At 24.4% G+C, this 27319-nt stretch overlaps 2 protein-coding genes across 8 annotated transcripts in view; one reads left to right on the top strand and one right to left on the bottom strand.

The window, feature by feature from the left end:
- LOC117170042 (conserved oligomeric Golgi complex subunit 8) overlaps nucleotides 1–27319 on the top strand; it is a 40308-nt gene that overhangs the window by 11388 nt on the left and 1601 nt on the right. Inside the window, exons 6-8 of the mRNA XM_033356564.1 lie at nucleotides 2114–2274; nucleotides 2344–2619; nucleotides 23585–23929. Coding sequence (XP_033212455.1) covers nucleotides 2114–2274; nucleotides 2344–2619; nucleotides 23585–23929 — 782 coding nt within the window. The remainder of the gene's footprint in view (nucleotides 1–2113; nucleotides 2275–2343; nucleotides 2620–23584; nucleotides 23930–27319) is intronic.
- Nucleotides 5196–19240, bottom strand: LOC117170051. Of its 7 annotated transcripts, none has more exons than XM_033356590.1 (5): nucleotides 19037–19240; nucleotides 9478–9687; nucleotides 9210–9395; nucleotides 6461–6562; nucleotides 5196–5441 (listed from the first exon to the last, which is right to left on the bottom strand). In XM_033356590.1, exons 2-5 carry the CDS (start codon nucleotides 9658–9660, stop codon nucleotides 5280–5282), a joined length of 633 nt encoding a protein of 210 aa, XP_033212481.1. In that variant the 5' UTR covers nucleotides 9661–9687; nucleotides 19037–19240; the 3' UTR covers nucleotides 5196–5279. The 7 variants fall into 7 exon arrangements, with proteins under 7 accessions (XP_033212481.1, XP_033212497.1, XP_033212475.1 ...); XM_033356606.1 differs by lacking the exon at nucleotides 19037–19240 and adding an exon at nucleotides 18796–18909; XM_033356584.1 differs by lacking the exon at nucleotides 19037–19240 and adding an exon at nucleotides 17588–17769.

The raw sequence follows: 27319 nt of genomic DNA, 5'->3' as shown, positions 1-27319 counted from the left end.
GTATTTTGGTATGAAAATCTTTTTGGTCGCAAAATTAACAATTTTGTTTCAAATTCTTTTTTTTTCAGTTCATAGTTATTTTTGTATCATAGTTTTTATCTAATTATTTATTTCATTTTTGGTTGAAAATTTATCCTGTGTATTCTGTGAGTTAAAAATTTAACTATATTTGGTAGAAAATTAATCATGTTTGTTGAAAATTAACAAATTTTTGGTTGGAAATTTAACTTTTTTCTTTAAAATTCAACTATTTGGTAGATAATTTGACTACTTTGTTAAAAAGTCATCTTTTTCAGGTAGAAATCTATTCTTGTTTGTTAAAAGTTCAATTTTTTAGTTAAGAATTCAATTATCTTATTAAAAATGATCTTTTTCGTTAAAAATGAATTTGTTCCTATTTAAAAAGGTAGAAAAATCATCTTTCGTAGTTAAAACTGACCGTTCTTTATCAAAATTCAACTGTTTTCTACCAAATTTCTCTTTTTGTTTTGATAATTCCAATATTTGATTGAACTTGTATCTTTTTCGTATAAAAATTTGACCGTTCAATTGAAAATGCATCTTTGTATGTTGAAAATTCACCTATAAAAAAAAATCTAATTATTTCTAGAAAATTGAACTATTTTGCTAGTCATCATTTTTTGTCGAAAATGTAACTATGTTGTTAAAAATTCATCTTTTATGGTATGAAAGTCATGCCTTTTGGTTAAAAATTTATCTTTCTTGATTGAAAAGTAATTTTTTTGTTCAAAATTCAACTGTTTTCGAAAAAATTCGTCTCTTTGGCTTAACATTCTAGTATTTGGTTAAATCTTCAACTATTTTTTCAAAAAACTCTTCTGTTTTACTGGAAAGTTCATCTATTTGGTTGTTAATGAAACTTTTGGGTTAAAAATTAATTTTTTACTGTTGACAAAACGTCTTTTTGTATTGAAAATTCATCTCTTTGGGTAGAAAATCTTTTTCGGCTGAAAATTCAACTATTTTTTGGAAAATATATTTTGCCTTGAAATCTTAGAAATTTGAAGTGTTTCGTATTGAATTCAGTATGTTATCTACATAAATTTTATTTAAAAGAATTTACAAACTTAAAAAATCAAATACAATCTAAATTTTTTTAGACTTTCAAGTCCTCGAAACTTGATGATTTTATATTTAAATTCTTTTTTGAAAATACTACAAGCACTAAAATAAAAAATGTGTAATATTTTCAGTAATTTATGAGATAATTTGAAAGTTTTAATTTTATTAGTTTCTAAATTCGAGTAAGGTTTTCTATGGTTTGGCTTATTAAAAGGGATTATTTGTAGATGACATTTTCAAAATTTCAAAGTTGAATATATATTAAATAATTTGAATTTCAAAGAATCTAAGATAGTAGAAAAACCCTGAGTTGAAAGTGATCAGTTTAAATTTATTCTTGAGGGTAATTTATTTTTCAATAATTCAAAGTATATACCGAAATTCCTATGATTAAAAAAACTTCAAAATTAGATGTATCGTGTTTAGAGGAAATTTATTCATTTTATTGGAATCAGTAAAATAGTCCTTACTTTTTGAAGATCCTTGTAAATATTTTTAATCAGTGTTTAATTTGTTTCATTTTATGCAATTATTCTTCATTCATTATATTTTTTCTTTCTCTAAAAGTCTCTAAATTTGTGTGGAATAAAACTGTCGGTGGTGTAAGGTTTAGAATTTTTTTGTTAATTTACTTTGAAAAACCTGAAATTTGAAAATAAAAATTCTGTAGCACAGATGAAAAAGAATAAAGAAAAAAATACAAAATATCAAAGTAGTACTCCTATGAATTAGTTTTAGAATTTACATAATTAATTTCTTTATAAATTTAAAATACCTGGATCTACTTATAACTTAAAAAAAAAATGTAATGGGTTTAACAATTCATTTTATTTGTGCAAATGTGATTTGCAAATCCGTAGGATTTTATGTATAAAGTTTAGAATTAAAAAATTTTCATGTCACTATTTCGGAACTATTTTTCAAAATGTATTCCACTGTTGACACTATTTTTCCTCCGAACTAGAGACACTTGTATTTTCTAATATTTAATTTTGGTATATAATAATGATTTCTAATTCTTTTTTTTCAGCAAACGCCCATTTGACAAAAACGATCGAACTCTCGAGAATTCATTTATTTAATATTATAACACAATATCGGGCAATGTTTAGCGATCAGGATCACATAACTCTTGGCAGAGATACTTCCATAAATGAATCCGCAATTTTCTATCACTGGCTCGAAGAAAAAGTAGGTATCAATATACGAAAAAAAATGTAAAGAAAATAAAAACTCAATAATTTTTGAGAAAATTTGTAGATTTCACAATTTCTCGCAACACTTGAACAAGATTTGCCGGGCGTTACTTCTGTGGATTCGATTTTGGGCCAGTGCACCTATTTTGCGCTTTCCTTTGGAAGAGTAGGTGCCGATTTTACCGGGAGAATGTCGGAAATATTCGTTAAAATCATCGGAGAAAAGATGGAGGCAAATATTCGAAAAACGACGAAGAGGTTTGAAAAAGATATGGAGACTTTCACGCTGATTAATAAATTGCAGAGAGCTGACGTCAAAATGGAAAATATTCTTCAGTCCGTAAGTTTCAGAAATTAATTCCAACCTTTTTTCTGGTCATTTAAATTTGTTAAATTGAAGCCTTCAAAACTAGATAATGCAACATTTTAAATATTCAAAAGAGAATCTCCCAATTTTAAAACGAAAATCTTATTAAATTTTAAACGTTTTTAGTTGGAATCATTCAAGTGTGTGTTGATTGCAAACCCTTTCATTTCGAAATTAATCAACTTTGTATAAATTAAATTTAACTGTTAAATTTAGAGCCAATTCTAAATACTTGGAATTAAAAATTACAGATTTTAAGTTCCTTTCAATTTGAAATTGCCCTGTTTTCAAAATTAACGTCCGAAATTATTTAACTTTAAACACTTTTAATTAGAAATTGAAGAATTTTAATGATTCAATTTGTTTTTAAAAAAATTCCCATTTTAAACACCTTTATTTTAACTTATTCCATTTTGAGAGCTTTTCATTGGAAAATGTACTTTTTGAATATCGTTAATTTAGAAACGATTCTATTTAAAAAAATTTAATTTGTAATTATTTAATTCTTTAAATTAAAAATTCGGACTTATTCAATTTTAAACACTTCTGATTAGAAATGACAGAATTTCAGTTCCTTTCAGTTTAAAATTATCTTTTTTTTTTAAATTTGCCGGGAGTTTACTCAAATCCTGAAAAAAAACATTCCTTGACAGATCCAGTTATTTGAATAATAATTAAAACAATTGCGTTTCCTGAAATTTCATGTAAAAATATTGCATTTTCAAAAAGATAGATTAATTTTTAACCATATACTTGAATTTTTTACCAAAAACATTTATTTTTTACTAAAAATAAGATTTTTCAACAAAATACATGAATTATCAGCCAAAAGGTTGATTTTTCAACTAAAAAAGATCAGCTTTTAAGCAAAAATGGAATACTCAACTTTTCAATTAAAAAGAATTAATTTACCAACAAAAAACAAACAAATTAAAGGTTATGAATGTTTAACTTAAAACGAAAAAGACAATATTAAAAATTTCAGTTAAAAAAATTGATGTTCAACCAAAGAGCTGATTTTTCAACTGAGATGATTTTATATTCAATTTAAATAGTTACATTTTCAGTTTAGAAAAATTTTCAATAAAAAAAATTAATTTTCAAAAAATAGTTACATTCTCAAAGAAAGTGATGAATCTTTCCCTTACATGATGAATCTTCAACTGGAATAGTTGAATTTCGAATTAAAAAGATACGTTTTTAACTAAAACGATGATTTTTTCAATTTTCAACCAAAAATATGGATTTTCAACCAAGAAGACTAATTTGTAACAAAAAGACGAATTTTCAACTAAAAAAGATCATTTTTCTACCTAAAATTAAATAGATGAATTTTGAGTTTAAAAAATGTATGTTGGACCGGACAAATGAATTATCAACTAAGGTGATGGAATTTTCAATTAAAATGGTTACATTTCCAGTTTAAAAAATTAATTCTCAATACAAAAAAAATAATGTTCTAAAAATAGTTAGATTTTTAACTGAAACGCTATATTTTCAACTAAAATAATGAACTTTTAATTAGCATAATTAAATTTTCAACCAAGAAGATTAGTTTCGAAAAAAGCGAATTTTCAACAAAGTACATGAATTTTGAATTAAAAAATATATATTTTCAACAAAGATTGAATAATTAAATTTTCTGTTAAAAAAATTATTATTCTCCTAAAGAGATGAATTTTCAACTTGGAGGATGGAATATTCAATTGTAATAGTTACATTTCCAGATTTAAAAAAATTAATTAAAAAATCTAGTTTTCGAAAATTAGTTACATTTTCAAATAAAGTGATAAATTATCATCTAGCATGATGAATCTTTAACTGTAATAGTTGCATTTTTAAGTAAAAAGATACATTTTGAACTAAAAGGGTGAATTTTTAATTATAAGAATTCAATTTTAAACCAAAAATATGCATTTTTAACAAAAAAAAATTTTCTTTTATCAAAGAAGACGAATTTTCTAGGAAAAGATATAATTTTTCTATCAAAAATTAAAAAGTTAAACAAATTAATGTTCAACCAAAGACATACATTTTTAACTAAAATTATGGAATATTAAACTGAAATAATTACAAAAAAAAATTTTGAATAAATTAATTTATGTTTAAACAGGAATAGTAAAGTTTTCAGTAAAAAAAAAAAAATTCAGCAGAAGAAACACAAATTTTCAAACAAATTGAGTCAACCTAATTTGAAGTTTCAACTGAAAACTATCAGTTTTCAACCAAAAATAGAATAGTTAAATTTTAATTTAAAAAAATAATTTAAAACGAAGACATTTTTTTACCCTGCTTTATATTGACATTATTCAATTTTGACCATTTTAAATCCGAAGCTATTCAATTTCAGAATTTTTCAAATTTGAGAGCTTTCGATTCTACACTGTTAAATTTCAAATTATTCAAGTGAATTTAATTGAAAGCAGTAATAGAATGGAAAGCCTAAAAAATGAATAAGTTTAGATTGAAAATTTATAATATCCCCGAAATCAGAAGGTTTTTTGTATGAAATATTTGAGATTTTTATTTTTTCATATTTTTACTCAAAATAAGTATCAAAAGTATACATTACAGATTTTTAAATTAAATTCTTGTACCCTATATTACAAAAATATAAGGGTAGACAAATATTTTTAGAAGGTAACATAGTAAAGTCTACCGTACGTCATGTACATATTATCTTGTTGCTTAATACGTAACTTATATTGGCCATGTTTTAAACGCAACTTTCTCAGTCTGTAAATGTTCCACAAAATGTGCAGAACAAATATGGTAAAGCTGCAGCTCAGGAAAATCTGAAAAAATCGAAATTTATCACGAAAAAGATTTAAAATTACAGGGTGGCCCGCTGGACCAGGAAATGATAGTGAACTTTTTATTTTGCCTCAGAAATTTCATATCAGATATAGTGTAATTTAAAATAATTTCGTTATTCTAAAATATTTGACTTTAAAAATTTTCCATTTTTGGTATTCTTGTTTTCGCTGAAGCATTTTCAATTTAAAGAATTATAAAATGCTATTTTGAATCAATTTAAAATTCTATTGAAATATTGTTTTAGTTTAAAATATTCAATTTATAACCCATTAAATCTGAAGTCTTTTAAAAAATAAAATTTTAATAATATTTATTTATATTGAAGTACGCAAATTTAAAGTGAATTTATTGAAAAAGAAAACTGTTAATCATTAAAGTTTCAGAGTGCAAAAATTAAACCTTTAAGCTAACCATTTTAATTGTTAAATTTTTTAATTTGTAAATGATCGTGTTAAATTTTGATGTATCAAAAATTATCAATTTTTGTCGACTAAAAATAAAAATAATTCAGCTTCTAATTTAAAAACTTTTAAGTTTAAAAAATGTTAAATCATTCAAGTTTTAATGTTTCCATCTTTAAACTGATAAAAATTATATACTTCTGAATATTTGCAAATTAATGGATTAGTTGTTCAATCTAGAGCACTGAAAGTATTTTCTAGCCGGAAATCTTGAAACTCTTCAATTTATACAAGTGTACAATTTAGAATTTTGCAGTTTAATCTTTCATTTGGAAAGTCTTACAAGTTTTTATTTTACATATGAAAATTTTATGAAATAAAAATTGTTTAAGATTCAATCCTAAATGTTCAAAATTCAAAAGAGTTCCACTTATGAGATTTTTTTCCGATTTTTTAATTTCAATGGCAGTGAACAATATTGCGAACTGAGAATTTTTTCCTAGATCAAAACGACCACCCTGATTCACTCCAGCGATATAAGTATTATAATTATAAATATATATTAAATACATGATTAAAATATTAAAATAATATACCTTTAAATAAATAAGATAAGGTTCATACTGGGGATTATGAATCATCATAAAGATGAATGGAAACAAATGGAAAATCGCATCCACAAGAGTATACACAAACTCCTAAAAAATAAAAAAGAGAATAAACAAATTATTTTCCTTTCAGGCCATATATTACTTATTCAATTCCTTCTTTACCGACATTTTTTTCAAAAAAACTCTCTTCCTATATTTGTATGATACAAAAAAAAATTTCCAAAAGTACACTTTTTGTTGTAAATCTAATTCCAAAAAATTTACAAACATTCCTGTGTTATTTGGAAAAATATTGAGAAGGTAGGAATTCTGTAAGGGGCTGTCCATAAACCAATACAAACTAATATAACTCAAAAATAAAATGCAACTACTTTTGGTTAAAAAGTCGACTATTATATTTTTGGTTCAAAACTTATCTCGGTTGGTTAAAAATTCTATTATTTGGTTTAGAATTTTACTATTTGAATGAAAATGCAATTATTTTGTTAAATTCAACTTTTTTTGGTCAAAAATTCAGCTATCTGGTTGAAAGTTGCACTAATTTGTTAAATATTCATTTTTTGTTTGAAGATTCAACTCTTTGTCTGAAAATTTAGCTATTTAATTTTGTTTTGTTTTGACAAATGATCTTTTTTTAGTTAAACTTAATCTTCTTTGTTCAAAATTAATGTTTTTAGTTGGAAATTGAACTATTTCGTTTAAAATTCGTATTTTTTATCGAATTCAAGTCTTTTTAATTTAAATTAAAATCTTTTTTCATTGAAAAATGAATTATTACATGTTTTGTGAAGAATTAAGGTTTGTTTCAAAAATCAACTACTTAAAGTTGAACTGCATTTTTACAATCCATTTTTTGTTGAAGATTTATCATTTTCCTTGATTTTCTTTTCTTTGGTTGCAAATTTAATGATTTTGTTAGAAAACAGATTTCATTACTTGAGAATTAATTTTCTTAATTAAAAATGTATTTATTACATTCAAGTTCAAAAATTGATCTTTTCTAGTTGAAAATTAAACTATTTGGTTGAAAAAAATCACGTATTTTGGTGAAAATTGAACTATTTGGTTAAACATTAATGAATTTATTTGAAAATCTAACTATTTTGTAGAAATTAAACTTTTTTATTGAACATTAATATTTTTGGGTTAACAGTTTTCTAGTAAGATCTTTCTGATTTAATTGAACTTGTTGAAAATTCAGTTAAAAATTAAAGTTTTTAACTACAAATTTAACTATTCCGTTTTTGATTGACATCTTTTTTTCGTTGTAAATTCAACTATTAAGTTGAAAATTGATTTCTGCGGGTGTAAATGTCAACTGTTTAGAAAATTATTCAAATTGTCTTGAAAACTTAACTTTTTTTATTAAATTCGTATTTTTCAATATAAAATTAATCACGGTTGAAAATTCATCTGTCTAATCTAAAAATGTATCTATTTGTTTAAAAATGCAACTATTTCGTTGAAAAATTGAACCATTTTGTTAAAGTCACATTTTTTGGTCAAAAAATGAAGTTTTTTATTGTTGAAAATTCGTTGTTTTTTATTGAAAATTCACCCTCTATTGTAGAGTGGTCATCTTTGTTGGTTAAAAATTAATTTTGATTTCTTTTTCATTTAAAATAAAAATATTGTTTGGTTGAAATTTCCAGCATTACATTTTTTGTTCAGAATTCATATTTAAGTTAACAACAATTTAATTATTTAATTATTTTGTTGAATATTCTTTCTTTTGGTTGCTTATTTTACTGTTCGGTTAAAAGTTCAATTATTTTGTTGAAAATGTTATTTGGCAAAAAATAAACTATCCTTTTGGGTACAAGATTAATCTTCTTTTTTAAAACTTCATCTTTTGCTTGAGATTTTAACTATTTTGTTAAAAAATCGTTTTTTTTTTATATTATCTTCAACTGGTTGAAATTTCGTTTTTTGTTACAAATTAATTTTTTTCGAATAAACATTTATTTATTTGGTTCAAAATTCGCTTTAATTGGTTGGAAATTCACCTTTTCAGACATAAAAGAACTTCTTTTAAACATTTGACTCTTTAGCTTGAAACTTTAACTCCTTTTTTGAAAATTCAGTTTTTTTCTAGATAATTAATATTCTTGGTTGAAAATTCATCTTTGTTTGTTAAATATTCAGCTATTTGGTTTAAAATTAATTATTTTGTTAAAGAGATATTTTTTTGGTCATAAAATCAAAATTTTTCTTTTAATTCGTGTTTTTGTATTGAAACATTCGCTCTTTATGGTAGAAGTCATCTTTCTCGGCTAAAAGTTCACCTTATTTTCTGGCATGTTAAAATTAAAAAAAAAAGTTTTTAATTAATCATTTGTTGGCAGGAAATGAGTTTTTTAAATAAAAATTTAATAATTCAATTTTTGATTGAAAGTTAATCTCTTTTAGTCCTATAAATTGAACTGTTTTTGTAAAATCTTCTTTCTTGTACGGAAATTTAAATGTTTAGTTAAATATTCGGGTACGAGTTAAACTATTTTGTTAAAAACTCGTCTCTTTTACTTGAAAGTTCAACAATTCAGTTGACTTTTTTCTCTTTTGATTAGAAAATGTTTCTTGGTTGAAAATTTAACTTTTTTCTTAAAAATTCATCTTTTTTATTTAAAATTTAAATATTTTTTGGTTGCCTGATAATAAAATTGGCAACGTAGTTATGGACAACTCCTAAAATCCATGCCGTCATATAGTTGAAAAAAATTATATTAATACTTACAAAGTATAACATTCGGTGTTTCATCCAGAGAGGTTTTTCGTTATCGATAAATAAATGTGGAATCATGCGAAAAACTCGAGCAACAATAATAATAATATTCCAGATTCGCAATAACTTTTTCAGCATCGATTTGTCGTCATGTTTCATATTTTCTACGAGAAAAAGTAGACCGACAATTGCCATCAACTGAAATAAAAAATTGACGTATTTTGTATTCCAGCTAGAATAAAAAGAAGTGAAATTAATTTGAAATTTTCAATAAATTTACTATTTGTCCAATGTGAATGATTCCTAGGATAGACAATAAGTGACGAATGTTACACTTGAATTTCCAAGGCTCTGAATCAAAATTTATGTCCGTCTGTGTGCCGGTGTCCATTCTTTCGTTTTCTTCCGTGTTCATTTTTTCTTTTTCTTCCGTGTCCATTTTTACTTTTTTTTCCGTGTCCATTTTTTAACCTCGAACTGCAGAATTATACTAAAATGAAATAATATTGAGGTTAAGCATGAAACTATTTGTTTAAATAAATTGTTTATCGGAAGATATTTCTTGAAAAAATGTATCAGTATCTAATTCTGGGAAATGATAAAAAAAACATAAGAAACCATTGTGGTCTGATACAATTTTTATTTTGAAAAATAAGCACAATTTAATTTGCTAACTTTCAATTTTCTGAAAGAGGCTTTAGAACCCTAATTCTAATTTTGTCTGCTTATTTATCAATATTTATGTAGTTGAAAAAGTAAATTACTTGTATAAATGTATTTATGAATAAAAAACACATTGAAAAAGTTTTACTCTCAAAATATTAAAATTTGGTACTGTGATCTACCTAAATTTGAATTTACCAAAATTGTAGCAAAAAGGGCTTGAAATAAGAAATTACTATTTGCTATTTTTTACACTTATATATTTTTAATGTATTTATACTTTTTTATACACTAATTGTTATTTGGTAGATGGCGCTAGCTATGCTAATTAAAATTCCACAAAAATTCAGATTGAACAAATGAACATTTTTTTACACAAATTTATAATAAAATTGTATGGTTTATTCATGAAACAAAATAAAGTGTAAGCCAATCGTTTTGAAAAGATTAATATTTTAATTACTAGTCAGTTTTGTCTTAAAGAACGTTACAAAGCACGTGATTTCAAAATTTGTTTATATTTTTCATACCAATCAGTAGCTGAATTTTCTACTTATGATAAAACTTTTTACCAAAAATGAAATAGCAAAATTTTCAAACAAAAAACGAACAAAGTTTAAAAAAAAAGCTAAAATTTCAAATAAAGAAATGCATTATTAACTAAGAAGGACAAATTCCTCCCAGAAATGGAAGTAAAATATCCAACCAGGTAGCAGCAAATTTTCAAATAAAAAAGAATTTTTCAACCAAAAAGATACATTTTTAAACAAGAAGATTAATTTTCTACTATAAACATGAATTTAAAAATAAAATACGTAAATTTTGTACTTAAGAATATTGATTATCAAAATGAAAAATGATTTTTCAAACAAATAATTAAATTTAAAACAAAGAAATGCATTTTCAACAAGAAAGATGAATTGGAAAACGAGAAGAAAAAATACAAGAACTTCCATCTGAAAATGTTAACTTTTGAAGCAAACAAAAAAAACGACTTAAAAAATAGTTCACTTAAAACCAATGAAATTAATTTTCAATAAAAAAAGGGGAATTTTGAGTCAAGAAGATTAATGTTTTTACATTTAAAAAACATAAATTAAAAATAAATTACCTGAATTTTCAAGCAAAAATGAAAGAATAAAAGTTTTCATTAAAAAATTATTATTTCTACCTTAATTATCAATTTTCAACTAAGAATAATATTTATTAAAGAAAAGACAAATTTTCAACAAAATACATGAATTTTCAAACAAATAGTTGAATTTTAAACTAAAAATGAAAAAAAAACACAAAAAAACATAGAAATTTAAGATAAATTACCTGCATTTTCAAGCAAAAATGGAATAATAAAAGTTTTCATTAAAAAATTAAGTTTCAAAAAGAAAAAAACTAATTTTCTACCGTAATTATCAATTTTCAACGAAGAATAATATTTATTAAAGAAAAGACAAATTTTCAACAAAATACATGAATTTTCAAACAAATAGTTGAATTTTAAACTAAAAATGATGAATTTAGAACCAAAAACGAAATAGTAAAATTTTCAACGAAAAACAACAAATTTAAAAACAAGTAAACTTTCCAACAAAAAAAAACAAAAAATTTAAAAACAAAAATAGTTAAATTTTCAGAAAAAAAGAAGAATTGTCAAACAAGAAGAGTAATATTCAACAACAAAATTTGATATTTCAACCATATAGTTGAGTTCTTATATAGAAAAGATAAATTGTTACCAACAATGTATTAGTAAAATTTTTAGTTAAAAAACTAATTTTCAACCAAAAAAAACTGATTTTCAAAAAATACTTCAATTTTTATCTAAAAAAATGCATTTTCAAGTAAAAATATAAATTTCTAGCAAAAGTAGAGTAATTAAATCTTTAGTTTGAAAAATTAATTTTTAACAACTAAAATGAATTTTGAACTAAATAGTTAAAGTATAACAAAATAAATTAATTTTTATCCAAGAAGATGAACTTTCAAAGAAAAGGAATATATTTCTATCAAAAGACGCATTTTTAACAAAAAACAAGAAATTTCAATTTAAAAAAAGATACACTTTTAAACAGAAAATAAAAAAAAAATTGTTAACTTAAAAACAAGGAAATTATTTTCAAGCAAAACTCAAGGGTCACAAAAATGTTTAACCAAATAGTTGATTTTTGACTAGAAAAGATAAATTTTCAAGCAAAAATGGAATATTATCATTTTTAACTAAAAAAATTATTTTCAAATGGGAAAAAAATCTTAACAAAAGAAAGCAACGAATTTTTAACGAAATAGTTCAATTTCCAATTTAAAAAATGAACTTTGAAAGCAAAAAAAGAACGAATTTTCAAAAAAATATTTAATTTAAAACCAAAGAAATTAATTTTGATCCAAAAGAGATTAATTTTTACCCAAGGAGATGAATTTTCGAAAAAAATTTTTTATAAATTACCCGTATTTTTAACCAAATAGTTGATTATTCATCTAAAAAACATCAAATTTCAAGCAAAAATGGAATATTAAAAATTTTAAGGTAGTTTTCATGCCAAAAGTCAGAAATCTGAAAAAATAGATTTTCTATGATTTTAAGAATCGAAATATTATAACTGATGTCATTCTAAACGAAAACATTAATTTTAACCATGTTTCCTGGAAAAATTGGCCGTCATTTATTAAATTGCAATTATTTTTCAAAAATTGGGAAGAAGAAGCGACGCTCATACAAAATTGAATTGCAAAAAAACATGGTTAAAATTAATTTTCTGTTTGTGAATTTTAATATATTTCATAAAAAATAATGTTTTTTATTTGAGATGACATCCTTTATAATATTTTGATTCTTAAAATAATATAAAAAATATTTTTTCAGATATCTGACTTTTGCTACAACTACATTAATTCAAAAAAATTCATTTTTATAAGGATAAAAGAAACGAATTTTCAATCAAGAATAATTTTCTACGAAAAAAGACCAAATTTGAACGAAATACATGAATCCAACAAATAGTTAAATGTTCATCTATGGAATATAAATTTTGGATAAAAAATGGAATATTGAAATTTTAAGTTAAAAAAAAAACGAAAATATAAATTTTTAAGGCATAAAGTCGATTTTTTTACAAAACATTCTATATTTTCAACCGAAATTATGGCTTTTTCGCCATTTAAAAGTAAATAAAATATTAAACTTTTTCGTTTTGAAAATTGAAGTTCCGCGGAACTTGACTAAACAACTAGCGCCATCTTCAATTACTACTTGTTTCACACGAATTCGCTTTGTTTTTCGCTCAACAGGTGCAACAACAAACACTATTTATTCGTATTTTCCATATTTTTCAGCATAAGAAATATGCACCAAATTAATTTTCATTCAATGGTATATCAAAAAAATGACCTTAATTTAACGATTAAATTAGAAGGCTACAAAATATATGATACTAACCTTAAACTTTCTGTAACGATTAATATACCACCAAAATCTTAAATTAATGCAACTTTTGTTTCACAAATTCACCATTGACTAGATTGATTGGGTACATATGTTTTATTCTTAAAATTACAAAGAAATATAAATAAATTCTGTTTTTAGGTGCACTTGTTGAAGGGAGAGCAAACAGAGTTTTTTCGAAACGAAAATGGTAAAATGTTCACAAAGAATGCAAAAAATTTATCTGTGAGTTATATTCTCGGTAATATTCTCATTCTCGTCATTGTTTTCAAAGTAATATAACCGACTGCCAGAACTGTACCATGACCTTCAGCGATTACTTTTGTTTATTTTCGTTCTGGGTCGTTGGTCATCAAACTGGTTGGAAAATTTTGAAGATTTGTTAATAAAATACAGACCGCTAGTTTTTTAATAAAAATTAATATACTAATAGTTGTCTCTATTGTTGTTGCTGTCGAAAGTTTATAAAAGTAACGTAGAAATAACACGATAGAGTTTGACGATTGTAATTAGGGTTACCAGATGAGTCGGCTCAAAATCCAGGACACTTAAAAAAGATCTAAAAAAAGGCCATCGGCTTTATTTCGGTTTACGATACGTAAGTTGAATTGCGTACACGGATGGGAGAACAATGTGTCGCGAACAGTTTTCACTGAATCGGTTGCGTTCATCACTCCAATGGGATTTTCCTTATCAAAGAAACAATTTTCTCGCAATTTGCGTTTAAAATTTATAAAATGTCTAAAAAAAAAATCTGGTTCTGTAAAAACCAGGACATTTTCATAGTTTTCAAGAGAAAAACCAGGAAACTAGGACAGATGGGGCGAAACGAGGGATTTTCTAGAAAACCAGGACGTCTGGTAACCCTAGATAAAGTAAAATAGACAAACTTATGCCGCCATGATACTTATAGCGGGCATTTAAACGTTTCATGTATATTTTCGTTAAAATCTACACGTATCATACCAAATTATAATCTAAAATTAAATAAAAAATCAGTGTAAATCATTTGCCAGTTGACAAGTGGTTGACGTGCAGAAATCAATTAAACAAAGGGAAAAAAGCCACAACTTGTTCACCGTTATGTAGAATACAGGTTATGCAATACAGGAATGACATTGAATTTAATTTTTGATCGGAAACTTGACAAATTTTTAGAGGAAAAATTCATCCAGTTAGAGTTATTAAATTCCCGAGAATTTAATTTCAGGTTATATAACTGGAATATGACAGAATTTAGGATAATTTAAAAGAATTCAAGGGAATTGAGGAATTTATTATTTTTAACAATATTTTTATTGTTCAGGCTATATCAGCGGTTGAATATAAATTATTTTCTAGCTCAGACATATTCAGGAATTACAGTGTTTCATATACAAATTAAAAATTTTCAAATGTATTAATTTATTTCAAACAAAAAAAAGTTTTTTCTACTTTAAAACATAACTCTTTAACAAAATACTGGAATTTTCAACAAAATAATTGAATTTTTATCATAATAGTTGAATATTCAACCTAAAAAGACAAATTCTCAACGAAAAAGTGTCATAGTTGATATTTAATTGAAAAAAGAATTAAATTTATACAACAAAAGAAAATAATTTTAAAACCAAAAAGACGAATTTTTCAACAAATAAAGATTTTTCACTCAAAAAATAAAGAAAAGTTTATCTAAATTATTGAACCTTCAAACCAGAAGAAAAAATTTTCTTTACAAAAATGCAAATTTCAAACAATAAATACGACTGTCCAATAAAAAATTAATTTTCCACGAAACTGATGCATTTTTACGCAAAAAAAAGGAAATTTCAAACGAAAAAATAATTTTTTTACAAAAAAAATGCGTATTTTTAACTAAAAAATATTAATCTTAAAAAATGGAAAAGTTCCATTTTCTGTTAAAAAATGAGTTCTAAACCAAAAAAAAAGTATTTTCCATTAAACAGTTAAATTTTCAACCAGACATGAGCCTTCAATACAAAAAATCACAATGTCGTTTAACTTTGACCAAAGTAGTTAAATTTTCAATTAAATAAGATTAATTTATAAAAAGATGATTAAACTTTTAACCAACGAGATAACTTTTAATCTTAAAATATAGATCTTCAACAAAAAAAGTGATTTCTTAACAAAGCGATTCAACCAAATGCTTTAAACAAATTAGTTGAATTATCAAACAAAGAAGAATGATTTTGAACTAAAAAGTTGCATTTTCATGCAAAAAATGAAATTTCTTCTATATCAGATAAAATTCTAAATCAAAAAGATAATTTTTCAAAAAAACAGTTGAATTTTCTATTGAAAAAGATTTTAGTAGAGTTTTCACGATCAAGTTATGAATTTTTAAACAAACAATAATTTTGTACCAAAAAAATTAAATTTTCAATCCAAAAAGACGAATTTTTAACCAAAAAAGGGGACTTTTTAACAAAATTGTTGAATTCTCTAGCAAATATTTGCATTTTTATAAAAAAATATGAAATTTATCTTAAAGCAGAAGAATTTTTTATTACAAAAAAAGTTGAGTTTTCATCCAAAAAAGATTCCAGTTAACTCAGTAACATCAAAAATTGAATTCTTGTAACAAAAAAATAAGTTTCTAAGAAAAAACTTGAATTTTCAATCCAAAAAGACTGACTTTTTCAACCAAAAAGGATGAATTTTTAACAACTTAGTTCAATTCTCTATCAAATAGTTGCATTTTTATCCAAAAAAGATCAATTTTGTACTAAAACAGATGAATTTGTAATAAAAAACAAAATTTTTTTTCGTAAGTGGAACTTTCATCGAGCAAATATTTCAATTCATTTTTCAACACCAAAATATAAATTTTAAACAAAAAGTAAATTTTCTACGAAATAGTTAAGTTTTCAAGAAAATAGTATAATAGCTTAATTTCTAACCAAACAGTTGCATTTTTATAAAAATAAGATGTAATTTCTACTAAAGCAGATAAACTTTACAATAAGAAAGGCAAACTTTCAAAAAAAGAGTTGAGTTTTCAACCGAAAAGTTAACGAAAAAATGCGATTTTCTATTAATTAAAATAAATTCTGAGATTCTCATAAATTCTCCGAGAGTTTATTTCTCGGTAATATTCGCATTCTCGTTACAGTTATCAAAGTAATATAACCGGCTCAGAATTCGACATCCAATTATTTAAAACTTTACGAATTTTATATCACATAATTAAAAATATGTTGGAATAAATTTGTTTAGAAATGTTAAGTTCAATTGTTACATTTTTTAATTATAAAATCATTCAATTTACATTGCACAATTCTGAAATAATACAATAATTCAACAATAATTCATTTTACAAGAAGATTCTAAACTCATGCTCAAAATTGAACTGTTTCAATGCGAAAATATTAGTATTCAAAGAACTTTAAATTTCTGATTGAAACTTTATAAAATATTTTTAATACAAATAATTTCAACTTAATAGATTTATAATAAAACGCTTTTATTAAACCTCAGTTCCTATTCAAATGTTACTTAAGTTTAAAATATTTCAATGTTTAACCCACTCAATTTGCAATTTTGTGCTTAAAGAAAATAACAGTTTAAACGATTTAGCATTAATTGACTGTTCACATAAAACGAATAAGTATAAATCAAATATTCAAAGCCAAACAATAAGAAACTGAATTTTTTGTAATAGAAAGCCTTGAATCGCTTGAATTTCACAAACTTAAATTTCTAAGTTAACATTTTATTATATTAAATGTTAATGACTAAATAAAAATTGAAGAATTAATGATTCGTAGTGACTGAAAATTACTATTTCGCCTTATTTTTATTAGTATTAATTTTCTGATTCAAAGTTATTTACAATTTCTTCAATTTGGAATATTGAAAATGATGGCATGGGTTTGTATTTTGTAACCAGAAATTTTTGAACTGTTTAATTTATAGAAGCTTAAAAGTTTTCGGTTTAGCAGCATGTTATTTTTGAATTATTCAATCGGGAAGTTGTAAAAGCGTCTATTTTAAAAGTGTAATAACTTATTTACTGTTTTAATTAAAACATTTTTAAGCTTTAATTTGCAAAGCTTAAAATTGCACTTCAGTTTTTGGAACTTCAAATGAAGAAATTGTCCGCTTATAATCTTAAATAGTTTGAATTATTTATTATTAATAATAATTGTCCCTTGACATAACCTCATCCACGTGACTTTTTCTGTAATCCGCGCAATTTTTAATATGCATTTTAAGTGAATCATCGGAAATTTGACGCTTGCGAAATATTGAACAGGTTTTTGGAAATAAAATAAAATAATAATCGCACCGGTTGATACTTTTACAATTTGCAAAACAGCACGTCTAGTCCATGTCACCCTTTTTTTCTTTTAAATTGATTCTCTCCTGGTAAATCAGCCATTTTTGGTCGGAAGTCTTTTAACTTCTAATTGTTCGAAATATTTTTTTTCGATAATATTTACTGTTCCCACATACATTTCAGGGGAAAATTGCTCGAAACTCACGAAAGTGCTATATATTTTTCGCGCTTGCGCAGTATCGGTTTTTCTTAAATACAATTTTACATTCGTCTTGTGAAATTCCAGTGCTGCTGTAAAACAATAGGTTACGCATGCGCAATTAGCCTAAGCAGCCATAACCTTCAAAATTGTTTCTTTCGCGAGCATGCCAATCATGCTAACAAATTTATTCAAGTAAAATACATTGCATGACAATTTCGAGTCTAAAATATCGAAATGCCGTCAAGTATATAGACATTTTAATCAATCTAAAACATGGACGCGGAACGCCATCAAGCGTTCGACAGTGGAATTCCAAAGTTGCTGAAATTTTACAGCGCTGTTGTCACTATTTTATCAATAAATCTTTGAAATTTTCCAACCATACTGTAAAAAGTGTTACTGAAAACTACAATTTGTTCTGTAACTTTTTCAAATGATTTTTTTGGAAAAATGACACGTTTATTGTAAATTTATTACAGTTATGGTAAAATTCTTTTCATAATCACTGTGAATTTACAAGAAAAGTGTAATTTTACACAACAATCATAGGAAAAAGCTACATAACGAAATCTATTTTTGAATAACATTTTTTACAATATGGTTGGAAAATTTGAAAGATTTATCAATAAAATAGTGACAGCTAATTTTTAAGCAAAAATTAATATACTAACAGTTTTCTATTTTTGACAACTTTGACACTTTCACGTTGTTTACAGTTTGCGCGTGGGGTCACAAAGAAGCGCCCTTCTCAGTTTTCCTTTCTTATTTCGCATGTATACTTTATTTATTTTTACCTGGACAAAATTATTATTAAATTTTTTTTATATAAAATATGAGTAGCGAGTTTATAGCAATGAATTGGCGATTTTAAATACTGAGGTGACAAAAACGTATGCTCATCTCGCCCAAGGGTATTTTTGTTTTGTCTCGCCTCACGCTATACCCTCTTGATGCTACCAAAATATAAATTCACTTTTGACTAAAAACGCTAACCGATATATTTATTACTATTAACCTGCGTTAATACACTTTGACTGAATCATTTTTTATGTTAATACACCAATTTTTTCGTAAATATAGAAAAGTTTAGAAAATTTAAATTTTCTATGCGAACAAAAAAACCTCAATACTTTGATCCCGATTCAATTAATTATAGACGCTAATATAAGATTTTTGACATGACACTTAATGACTTAATATGATTCCGGGAGAGGAGGGGGGGGGGGCGATATATATATGTGTATATAATTACTTCCTGTTTGTCTTTTATGCACTGGCGCACTGACGTACTAAAGCTTCTTCTTCTTTGTTTGTTGGCTGACTAAAGCCACTTCGCTGCCACGCATTTTCTCGAATTTTCCGTACGCGCAGGCGGAAAATGTGGGAGAGTGAGATAAACCTATTGTAACGTGATATGCTATAGTGAGACGAAGATATATTTTCCGTTTGCTTGCATCTTGCATGCAGTCTGCAACATTGCAACGAAGCTGGCAAGAATTTACGAGTATCCTGGATATATAACCGAGAATATAACGGAATTTAAGAATTTATGATTTTTAGCACTGATTTTATTGTGCATGTTCATTTGTATTGATAAATAAAATGTATTTACTAATTAAAGTATATTTAGGAATATGAAATACCAGAGTGGCCGCTGGACCGGGAAATGACAGTGAATTTATTTTTAACCGGAAATTTTACAAATATATTAAAGAAAAAATCTGTCCAAGTTTTATTTTAACAGTTTAAAAAAATATTTAATTGAATTGATATCTTTTTCTGTTGTATCATTCAGTTTATAATGCGTAACTCAAAAAACTTAAACTTCAAAATTTTCCGTTTCATATTTTTATTTTGAAGCGTACATTTTTCATTTAAAGAATTTTAAAATGTAGTTTCAAAGATTTAAAAAATTAGAAGCGTTATAAATTTACAATTTTGGATACAAACTCATTTTAGTTCACCAGCTTTGAATATAAAATTATAATGATTTTTTCAAAATTGAATTGTACATTAAAAAGTGAATAATAGTCATTGATTTGACAAGACGATTCTGAATTTGTTTAAAATTTAAGAACTTTCAGATTAAAGTTAAAAATCAAACTTTCAATTTAAAAGTATTTGTAGTTAAACAAATGTAAAGGGCCGATGGAAGCGTTATAAAATATTTTCATTTTATAAATAGCTTCAGATTAATAATATTAAATTTGAAATATTGTCTTAGTCTAAAATGAATAAAATTCAAACTTTGTAATTAGGAAAAAACAATTGATTAATATTTATAAATATTATAGTGTTCGTTTAGAATCCGTAATTATAAATCAAATATTTTAAACTAAACTTCGAACGTTACAATTTTAATTTTTCTATTAAAAAAAAATGTATTTTACGAGACAAATTTTAATGTTTAATAAATATTGAACACCGAATATTCCTAGAAGAAATTGAAGTTGAAGAGATATTTAGAAGGTCTAAAAATATTTTAAATTGTAAATGATTTCAAATAATTTAAAGAAAGTGTCTACGTATGCTGACAAAATACGGCTATTCGTACTTCAAGTTTGGTGTGAATATCCTACAGCCTAATTTGAAACAAAATATAGACTTTTACAGATTTTCAACAAAAAGTTTGAAACATTTTTAAGAATTGTGTAAGACTTTAATGGAATAAAAAACATGCTTTCAAGATTCATAGGAAAACTGAAAATAATTTTTTATTTTGAAAAACTAATTCTAAAAGAATATTTAAAAAGATTTAAAAGATTTCCAAAATTGTCAAAAATGAATCGGAAAGATTTTAAGGAAATGTTTATATCTTGCAGAAAAAAAAATGTTAGGTACATTTTTAGGAAGAATTCGAATCACTTAAAGATGCTTAGAAGTTCAGAAAAATTTTCCAAAGTAATTTTAAATTTGAAAAAATTGAAAACAACATTTAGATGTTTCGAGATTTTGAAACAAAATTTTGAAGATTTTCAAGGATTTTCAAACATTAAAAAAAAAGTTTTCATTTTTAATTGAGTAATTTTTAAGTTCTGAACTAAAATGCAATTGTTCATTTATTAATATTTCTGACTTAGAATAACTTAAAATGATTTCCAGCTCAGTTCTTATTACCCTAAATGGAGCAATTTTTCAGCTTTACAGTTATTTTTTTAAAATTTCATTGAGTTGAAAAATGTTTGCGAATCGGGGGAATTCATGTATAATTTAAATGTATAAAAACATGTATAAAACTTAGGGAATGAACATACACCTTTTTTTTCTCAAAATTAAATAACTTTGGTAAAAACAAAAAAAAAGTAATATTTTTGATTGAAAATTCAATACTTTTGTAGCAAATTCTTATTTTCACCATGAAAATACATTTGCTCAGTTTAAAACTAATTTCCAAATCTTTGTTTGGTTTAAATATCAATTATTACATTTTTCGTTAAAAATGTAACGACTTAGTTGAAAGTGCAAATACTTCATTAAGAATTTATTTCTTTAGTTCAAAATTCAACTATGTATTGTATTGAAAATTCGTTTTTTTTTGTATAAAATTTAATTTTTTAACTGAAAATATAACTATTTGGTTTTTGGTTAAAAATCTATATTTTTGGTCTAAAGTTCAACTATTTGGTTAAAAATTCATTTTATTAATTTATTGAAGATTCATCCTTATAGTTGAAAATCCATTTCTTTGGTTGAAATTTTTTTGTTTGTAAATTAATTTTTTTGACTGAAAATTTGATTACACCATGTTCGGTTGAAAGTTTATCTTCTGGGTCAAAAATTAATCTTTTTGATTGACAATGCATTTATTTGGCTGAAAATTGAACTATTTTGTTGAAGATTAATTTTTTTTAGGTTAAAAATGAATTTTTCACTGCAAATATAACTATTTCATTTTGGGTTGAAAATTTACGCATTTTAGTTGAAAATTCGTCTTTTCTAGTAGAATTTTAATTTTTCTAATTTGAATGCATTCTATCTCAAATTGTATAATTTTGGAAGATTCAACTCAAAATGATTAAATTTTAAACGTAAAAACTTTGTTAAACACTTCTAGTTTGAAGTTACCAAATTTGCAACGCTTAAACCTTAATTGTTTAATGTAAAATTATTAAATTATGAATGCTTTTAATGAAAAATAGACATTTTCGCTTTCTTTCGTTTATAAACTCTGCCATTTCCAAAACTTTAATATTAGCTTATCCAATTTCAAAATTTTAAATAATAATAATAAATTTGACACCAGTTTTTAATACTTTAATGAAATCATTAACGTATTAAAAATAATTAGAACATTTTAATTTTTGAATTGCACAATTTGGAACGATTAAAATTTTTTTAAATTGTATTTACGGAGCTAACAATTTTTTAAATTTGAATGAATTCTGTCCAAAATTGTATGATTTTGTAAGGTTCAATTCAAAATGTTCCATTTTTACATCCTTAAAACAGTTTAAAACGGACAGTTTGAAACTGTTCAACTTAAGAAGTATCAAACTGCCATTATTCAAAAATCATTTACTTTCAATTTTGAACATTTTTAATTTTTAATTTTTTAATTTTGAGAGCTTTGGATATAAGATGGTTTAATTTCCAACACTGTAAACTTAAAATGATCAAAATTTGAACACTCTAATTTAAATTGTTCAATTACAAATTATGTAGTTTTCTAGGCTATTCATTAGAAATTATAATGTTTAAATTCGATTAAATTATCCTTTTTTAATTTGTAAATTGAAGTTATTCAATTTTAAACATAAAAAATTTGGAATTATTCAATTATGAATTGGTTTTTCAATAATTTCAGTTTATTACTTTAGAACATTGACAGTTTTAAACGAGTAGCGTATTTTTATTACTCTTTCAAAATTGTATAAAATTCTAGATAGAATGCGTACAATTTAGAAAAATTGTTAATTAGCAAATACAACTTTTGTTTTGTTTCAAATGCAAATCATTAAAAATTATGCTATTAAAAATTAAAGCTTTTTCATTGTTTTTAATACTTTCATGAATAGAAACTGACTTTATTCTTTCAAAAACGAGATTTAGATAATAGATCATTTCAAATTAAATGGGTTTCAATATGTACAAATATTAATTGAAGCCTTAAAAACTGGTGTAAAATTGATATTGTTCGAAAATTTTTAAATGAATAAGCAAAGATTGAAGTTTTGAAAATCGAAGAATTTCCAAATAAAAGAAAACGAACATTTTAATTATTTTTTTTTCAATTTTACAAATTATACAATTTTAGTTGCTTTAGATTTTAATCTGTACAATTTCGAAAACATTAATTTTAGCATATTTATTTTGAATGTTTTCATTTCAGAATTATTTTTAGAGCAGCTTTCTATTCTAAATTATTTTACCTTATAATTGTTTAATTTCAAACACTGGCAAACTCTTTCAGTTTTAAATTACCCAATTTCGAACGTTTTAATTTAAAATTAAAATTCCTATATGATTTTTAAGGCCTTTAATTCAAAATAGTAATTTTCATTTTGAAGTTTTTCTATAGTTTTTCTCTGCTTCTATTTGCAAAACTTAAATTTGGAACAATTCATATTGTACACCAGTTTTCACAGCTTCAATTATTCGAAAGACCTTTTCCATGAATTTAGTACAAGGTATTTTCATATTTGAAATTTTAACCCTTTCTATTTCGAATTTTATAATTTTGAAAAATTCAATTTTATCCTATTTCACACGTTACTAGTTTAAAAATATCCCAAATATTAAAGCTTTCAATCAGAAATAATTTTTTTCCATTAATAATTTTTTAATTAATTTTCTCTTAATTTCAGGAAAATCCTCCCGAGCAATTGCTGGAATTTTATCCTCTCGCCGAATATTGCAATGGATTGATTGCAACTTTCAATGAATTTAGACTTTGTGCTCCTGTTGCGCTTTCGCAAAATTTTACAAAACTCTTACAAGAGTCACTTTCTTCTGTTGCAAAAGCTATGCTATTTTTTTACAAACAAGAACAACAGGCATTCACAGCTGCCGAAAGGGAAAACATGCTGAAATTCGTGGAATGTTTGAGTGAACAATTAATTCCCTACGTTCAGTTTTGCATCCGCGCACTTTTTCCCTCAAATCAAATATCAACGCACCTGGAAATTTCACCTGTCCAGTCGCAAAAAGAGGTAAAATATAATTGTAATTTGATATAATTTTCATTTTTCCGAATTTCTATTCGGCATTATTTTTATTTTAGCGAGTAACCATTTTTCCTCATTTTTATTTTTTCGAATTTCTATTTGGCATACTTTTTAGAGTTTCGTAGTCTCGGATTACGGATAGAATTTCGGAAGAATAAAAATGATGTAAAACGACAACTCGAAAGCATTTCCATATACAAAATACAATGTGTAAATTTTTGAGGATTTCTACAAATGTTTCAAGAGAATGAAAAAAATTTCCTAAAATTCCTGGGAAAATTTAAACTGATTTTGTAATTAAAAAAATAAATTTGAGGAGAAAATTGACAGCGAACTCAAAACATTTAAAATTATTTCCCAAAATTTTGAAACAGAATGTGAAGATTTCAAAAATAAATTTTTCAATTAGCAAAAGATTACAAAGTTTTATACAAAATTCGATAAAGTTTAAGAGACATTTACAAGTTGTAAAAAGAACCAAAATCACTTTAAAACATGAAAATATGTTTTTAAAGTTACAAAAAGCGTTCCTTTTTAAATATTTGCCAATAAAAATGTTGAAGCTTCTTAAAGATTTTGACAGGTTTCACGATAATAAAAATGTCTTAAAATTTCTTGAAAAATTTAAACTGATATTTTATATAGAAAAATTAAGTTTCAGGTTTTTTAAATTTGAACAAGAATGTGGACGATTTTAAATCCAAATTTTTTTGTGAGGGTGATTACAAAGTTTTATAAAAGTCGAATAATATTAAGAGATATTTAAAAGTTTCAAAAAGATTTAAAATTAATTTGAAATTTGAAAATATTAAATTTTTTAAAATTTGGAAATACAAATTTTGACGTATTTTTAAAGATTTTTGAGGGTTTAACGATAATAAAAAAATGTCTTGAAATTCCTGGGAAAATTTAATCTGCCGTTTAATTTAAAAACTTAGTTTAAAGAGAATATTTAGAAAGACTTGCACACATTTTAAAATATTTTCAAGATTGTCAAAACAGAACCTAAAAGATTTTAAGGCACTTTTTTATATTTTTCAGAATAAAAATTTTTTTTAATTAGAATAATATCAAAAGATATTTATAAGGTTTAAATGTTTTGGAAATTATTATTGAGAATCCTGGAAAAATTTTTCATGTATTTTCATCTTGAAAAATTGATTTTTAAAGAAAGTATAGAAAGGTTTCAAAGCATTTCAGAAGATTTCTAGAATTTCTAGAATTTCCTACAAAGATTTTTCACTCAAAAAATAAATAAAAGTTTATCTAAACTATTGAACTTTCAAACCAGAAGATAAATTTTCTTCACAAAAATTGAATTTTCAAACAAAAAATATGACTTAACAGCAAAAAATTAATTTTCCACGAATCTGGTGCATTTTTATCCAACAAAAATGAACTTTCAAACTAAAAAAAATTTTTTCGAAGAAAAGGCGGCTTTTCAACTAAAAAAAAAATAAATCCTAAAAAATGGAAAAGTTACGTCTTCAGTTAAAAAATTAATTTAAAACAAAACAAAACAAAGTATTTTCCACCAATTTTAAATTTTGAACCAGACAAGAGCCTTCAATAAAGAAACAAATTTTTAACAATGTGGTTTAACTTTTACCAAAGATATCTTTGCTTTTACCCAAGTAGTTGAATTTTCAATTAAAAAAGATGAATTTTCATCCAACGAGATGAGTTTGCAACTTCAGATATAAATCTTAAAAAAAGTGATTTCTTAACAAAGCGATTTAACCAAATCTTTCATACAAATTAGTTGAATACTCAATCAAAGAAGAATGATTTTTAACCAACAAGTTAAATTTTTATTTTAAAAAATGAAAAAGGATGACTTTTAACAAAATTGTTGAATTCTCTACCAAATAGTTGCATTTTTATAAAAAATATATGAAATTTTTTTTAAAGCAGAAGAATTTTTATTACACAGAAAATTTGATTTTTCAGCCAAAAAATATTCCAGTTACCTCTGCATGGACAAAAATTTAATTTTTGTAACAAAGAAATAAGTTTCTACGAACAAAATTGAATCTTCAATTAAAAAAGACGAATTTGTGCAACCAAAAAGGATGAATTTTTGACAAAATAGCAGGCGAATTTTAAAACAAAAAAGACAAACTTAAAAAAAAAAGTTGAATTTTCAACCGAAAAGTTACGTTTTTATTCAAGGAAGATGAAATTACTCCTAAAATAGATGAAGTAAACAAAAAAAAAACTTTTAAAAATAGTTAAGTGTTCATTCAAAGAAGATTACAATTCACTTTTTAAGACAAAAATAAGAATTGTAAACAATTTTCAACCCAAATGGATGTCTTTTTAAGAAAATTCTTAAATTTCCAACCAAGTAATAAGATTTATAACTAAAAGGATAATCTGCAAAATTAAGTTTTTGCGAATTTTCAAAATTCTAATCTGAAAATATTTCATTTGAAAAGTTTCTAACACTTTCTATCTTCAAAAATTTAATCTTAAATTATTCAGATTTGTAAGAGAAAGATTTAGGAATATATTTTGAATTTACCGCTGTAGCAAGATCGGCAATTGACCGAACATTGTCGATTATTATCGAACGAGACATAATGCGGGAGCGGGAGAGAGCAGAATCTGGCAGTCTTGCCAACCGCGAAAGCGAACGCATTGTCACCTTTTATACTAACACCCACATTAAATGAAGTTCTTTTAATTCTAAAGTCGTTGTCGAAACAAACTTAATTTGAAGTCTTCTGTCCTCGAATAATACCTTTCTGATCATCATTTCGCCATTTTTACAGATCTGAGATTTGAGATTCTTAAATTCAAAATAATATTGTGTAAATTTTAAACGCTTTGAATTAAAAATGATACAATTTCAACTCCTTTCTTATAAAATTGTCCATTAAAAAAATAATTTTAATTTGAAATCTTTCAATTTGGAACGCTTTTAATTTCAAATAGTATAGTTTTTTCTATTCCTTTAGATTAGAATTAAATTCTAATTCCTTTAGATTTAAATAACTGAATTTTCAAAATTGTATTTGGCATTTATTTCCTTTTTAACGTTTTGAACTTGTCCTATTTTCGAAATTTTATTATAATCTGAAATCATTGAAATTCGCGATTCTCATTTTTAATATAAAATTGTTTCATTTTATAAGCTTAAAATTAGAAATTCGGGGTTTTAATTAGAAACCACTCGGTTTTTAAGTATACACCAGATTTTAAAAGGTTACACAATTTTTCTAAAGATTTCAAAATATTTAAAAGGATTTTTAACATTTCAAAAACAGTTCATAGAATTCAGACTTTCGAATATTTTACCAATATTTCAAAACATTTATCAAAGATTTTTAGACATTTTACCAAAATTTTAATAGATTTCATAGCATTTCACAA

The sequence above is a fragment of the Belonocnema kinseyi genome, chromosome 1, assembly GCF_010883055.1.
Source record: "Belonocnema kinseyi isolate 2016_QV_RU_SX_M_011 chromosome 1, B_treatae_v1, whole genome shotgun sequence".
In the NCBI taxonomy this organism is placed as follows: Eukaryota; Metazoa; Arthropoda; class Insecta; order Hymenoptera; family Cynipidae; genus Belonocnema; species Belonocnema kinseyi.
The sequence above is the reverse complement of the archived record's forward strand: the minus strand, read 5'-3'. Positions and strand labels throughout refer to the sequence as shown.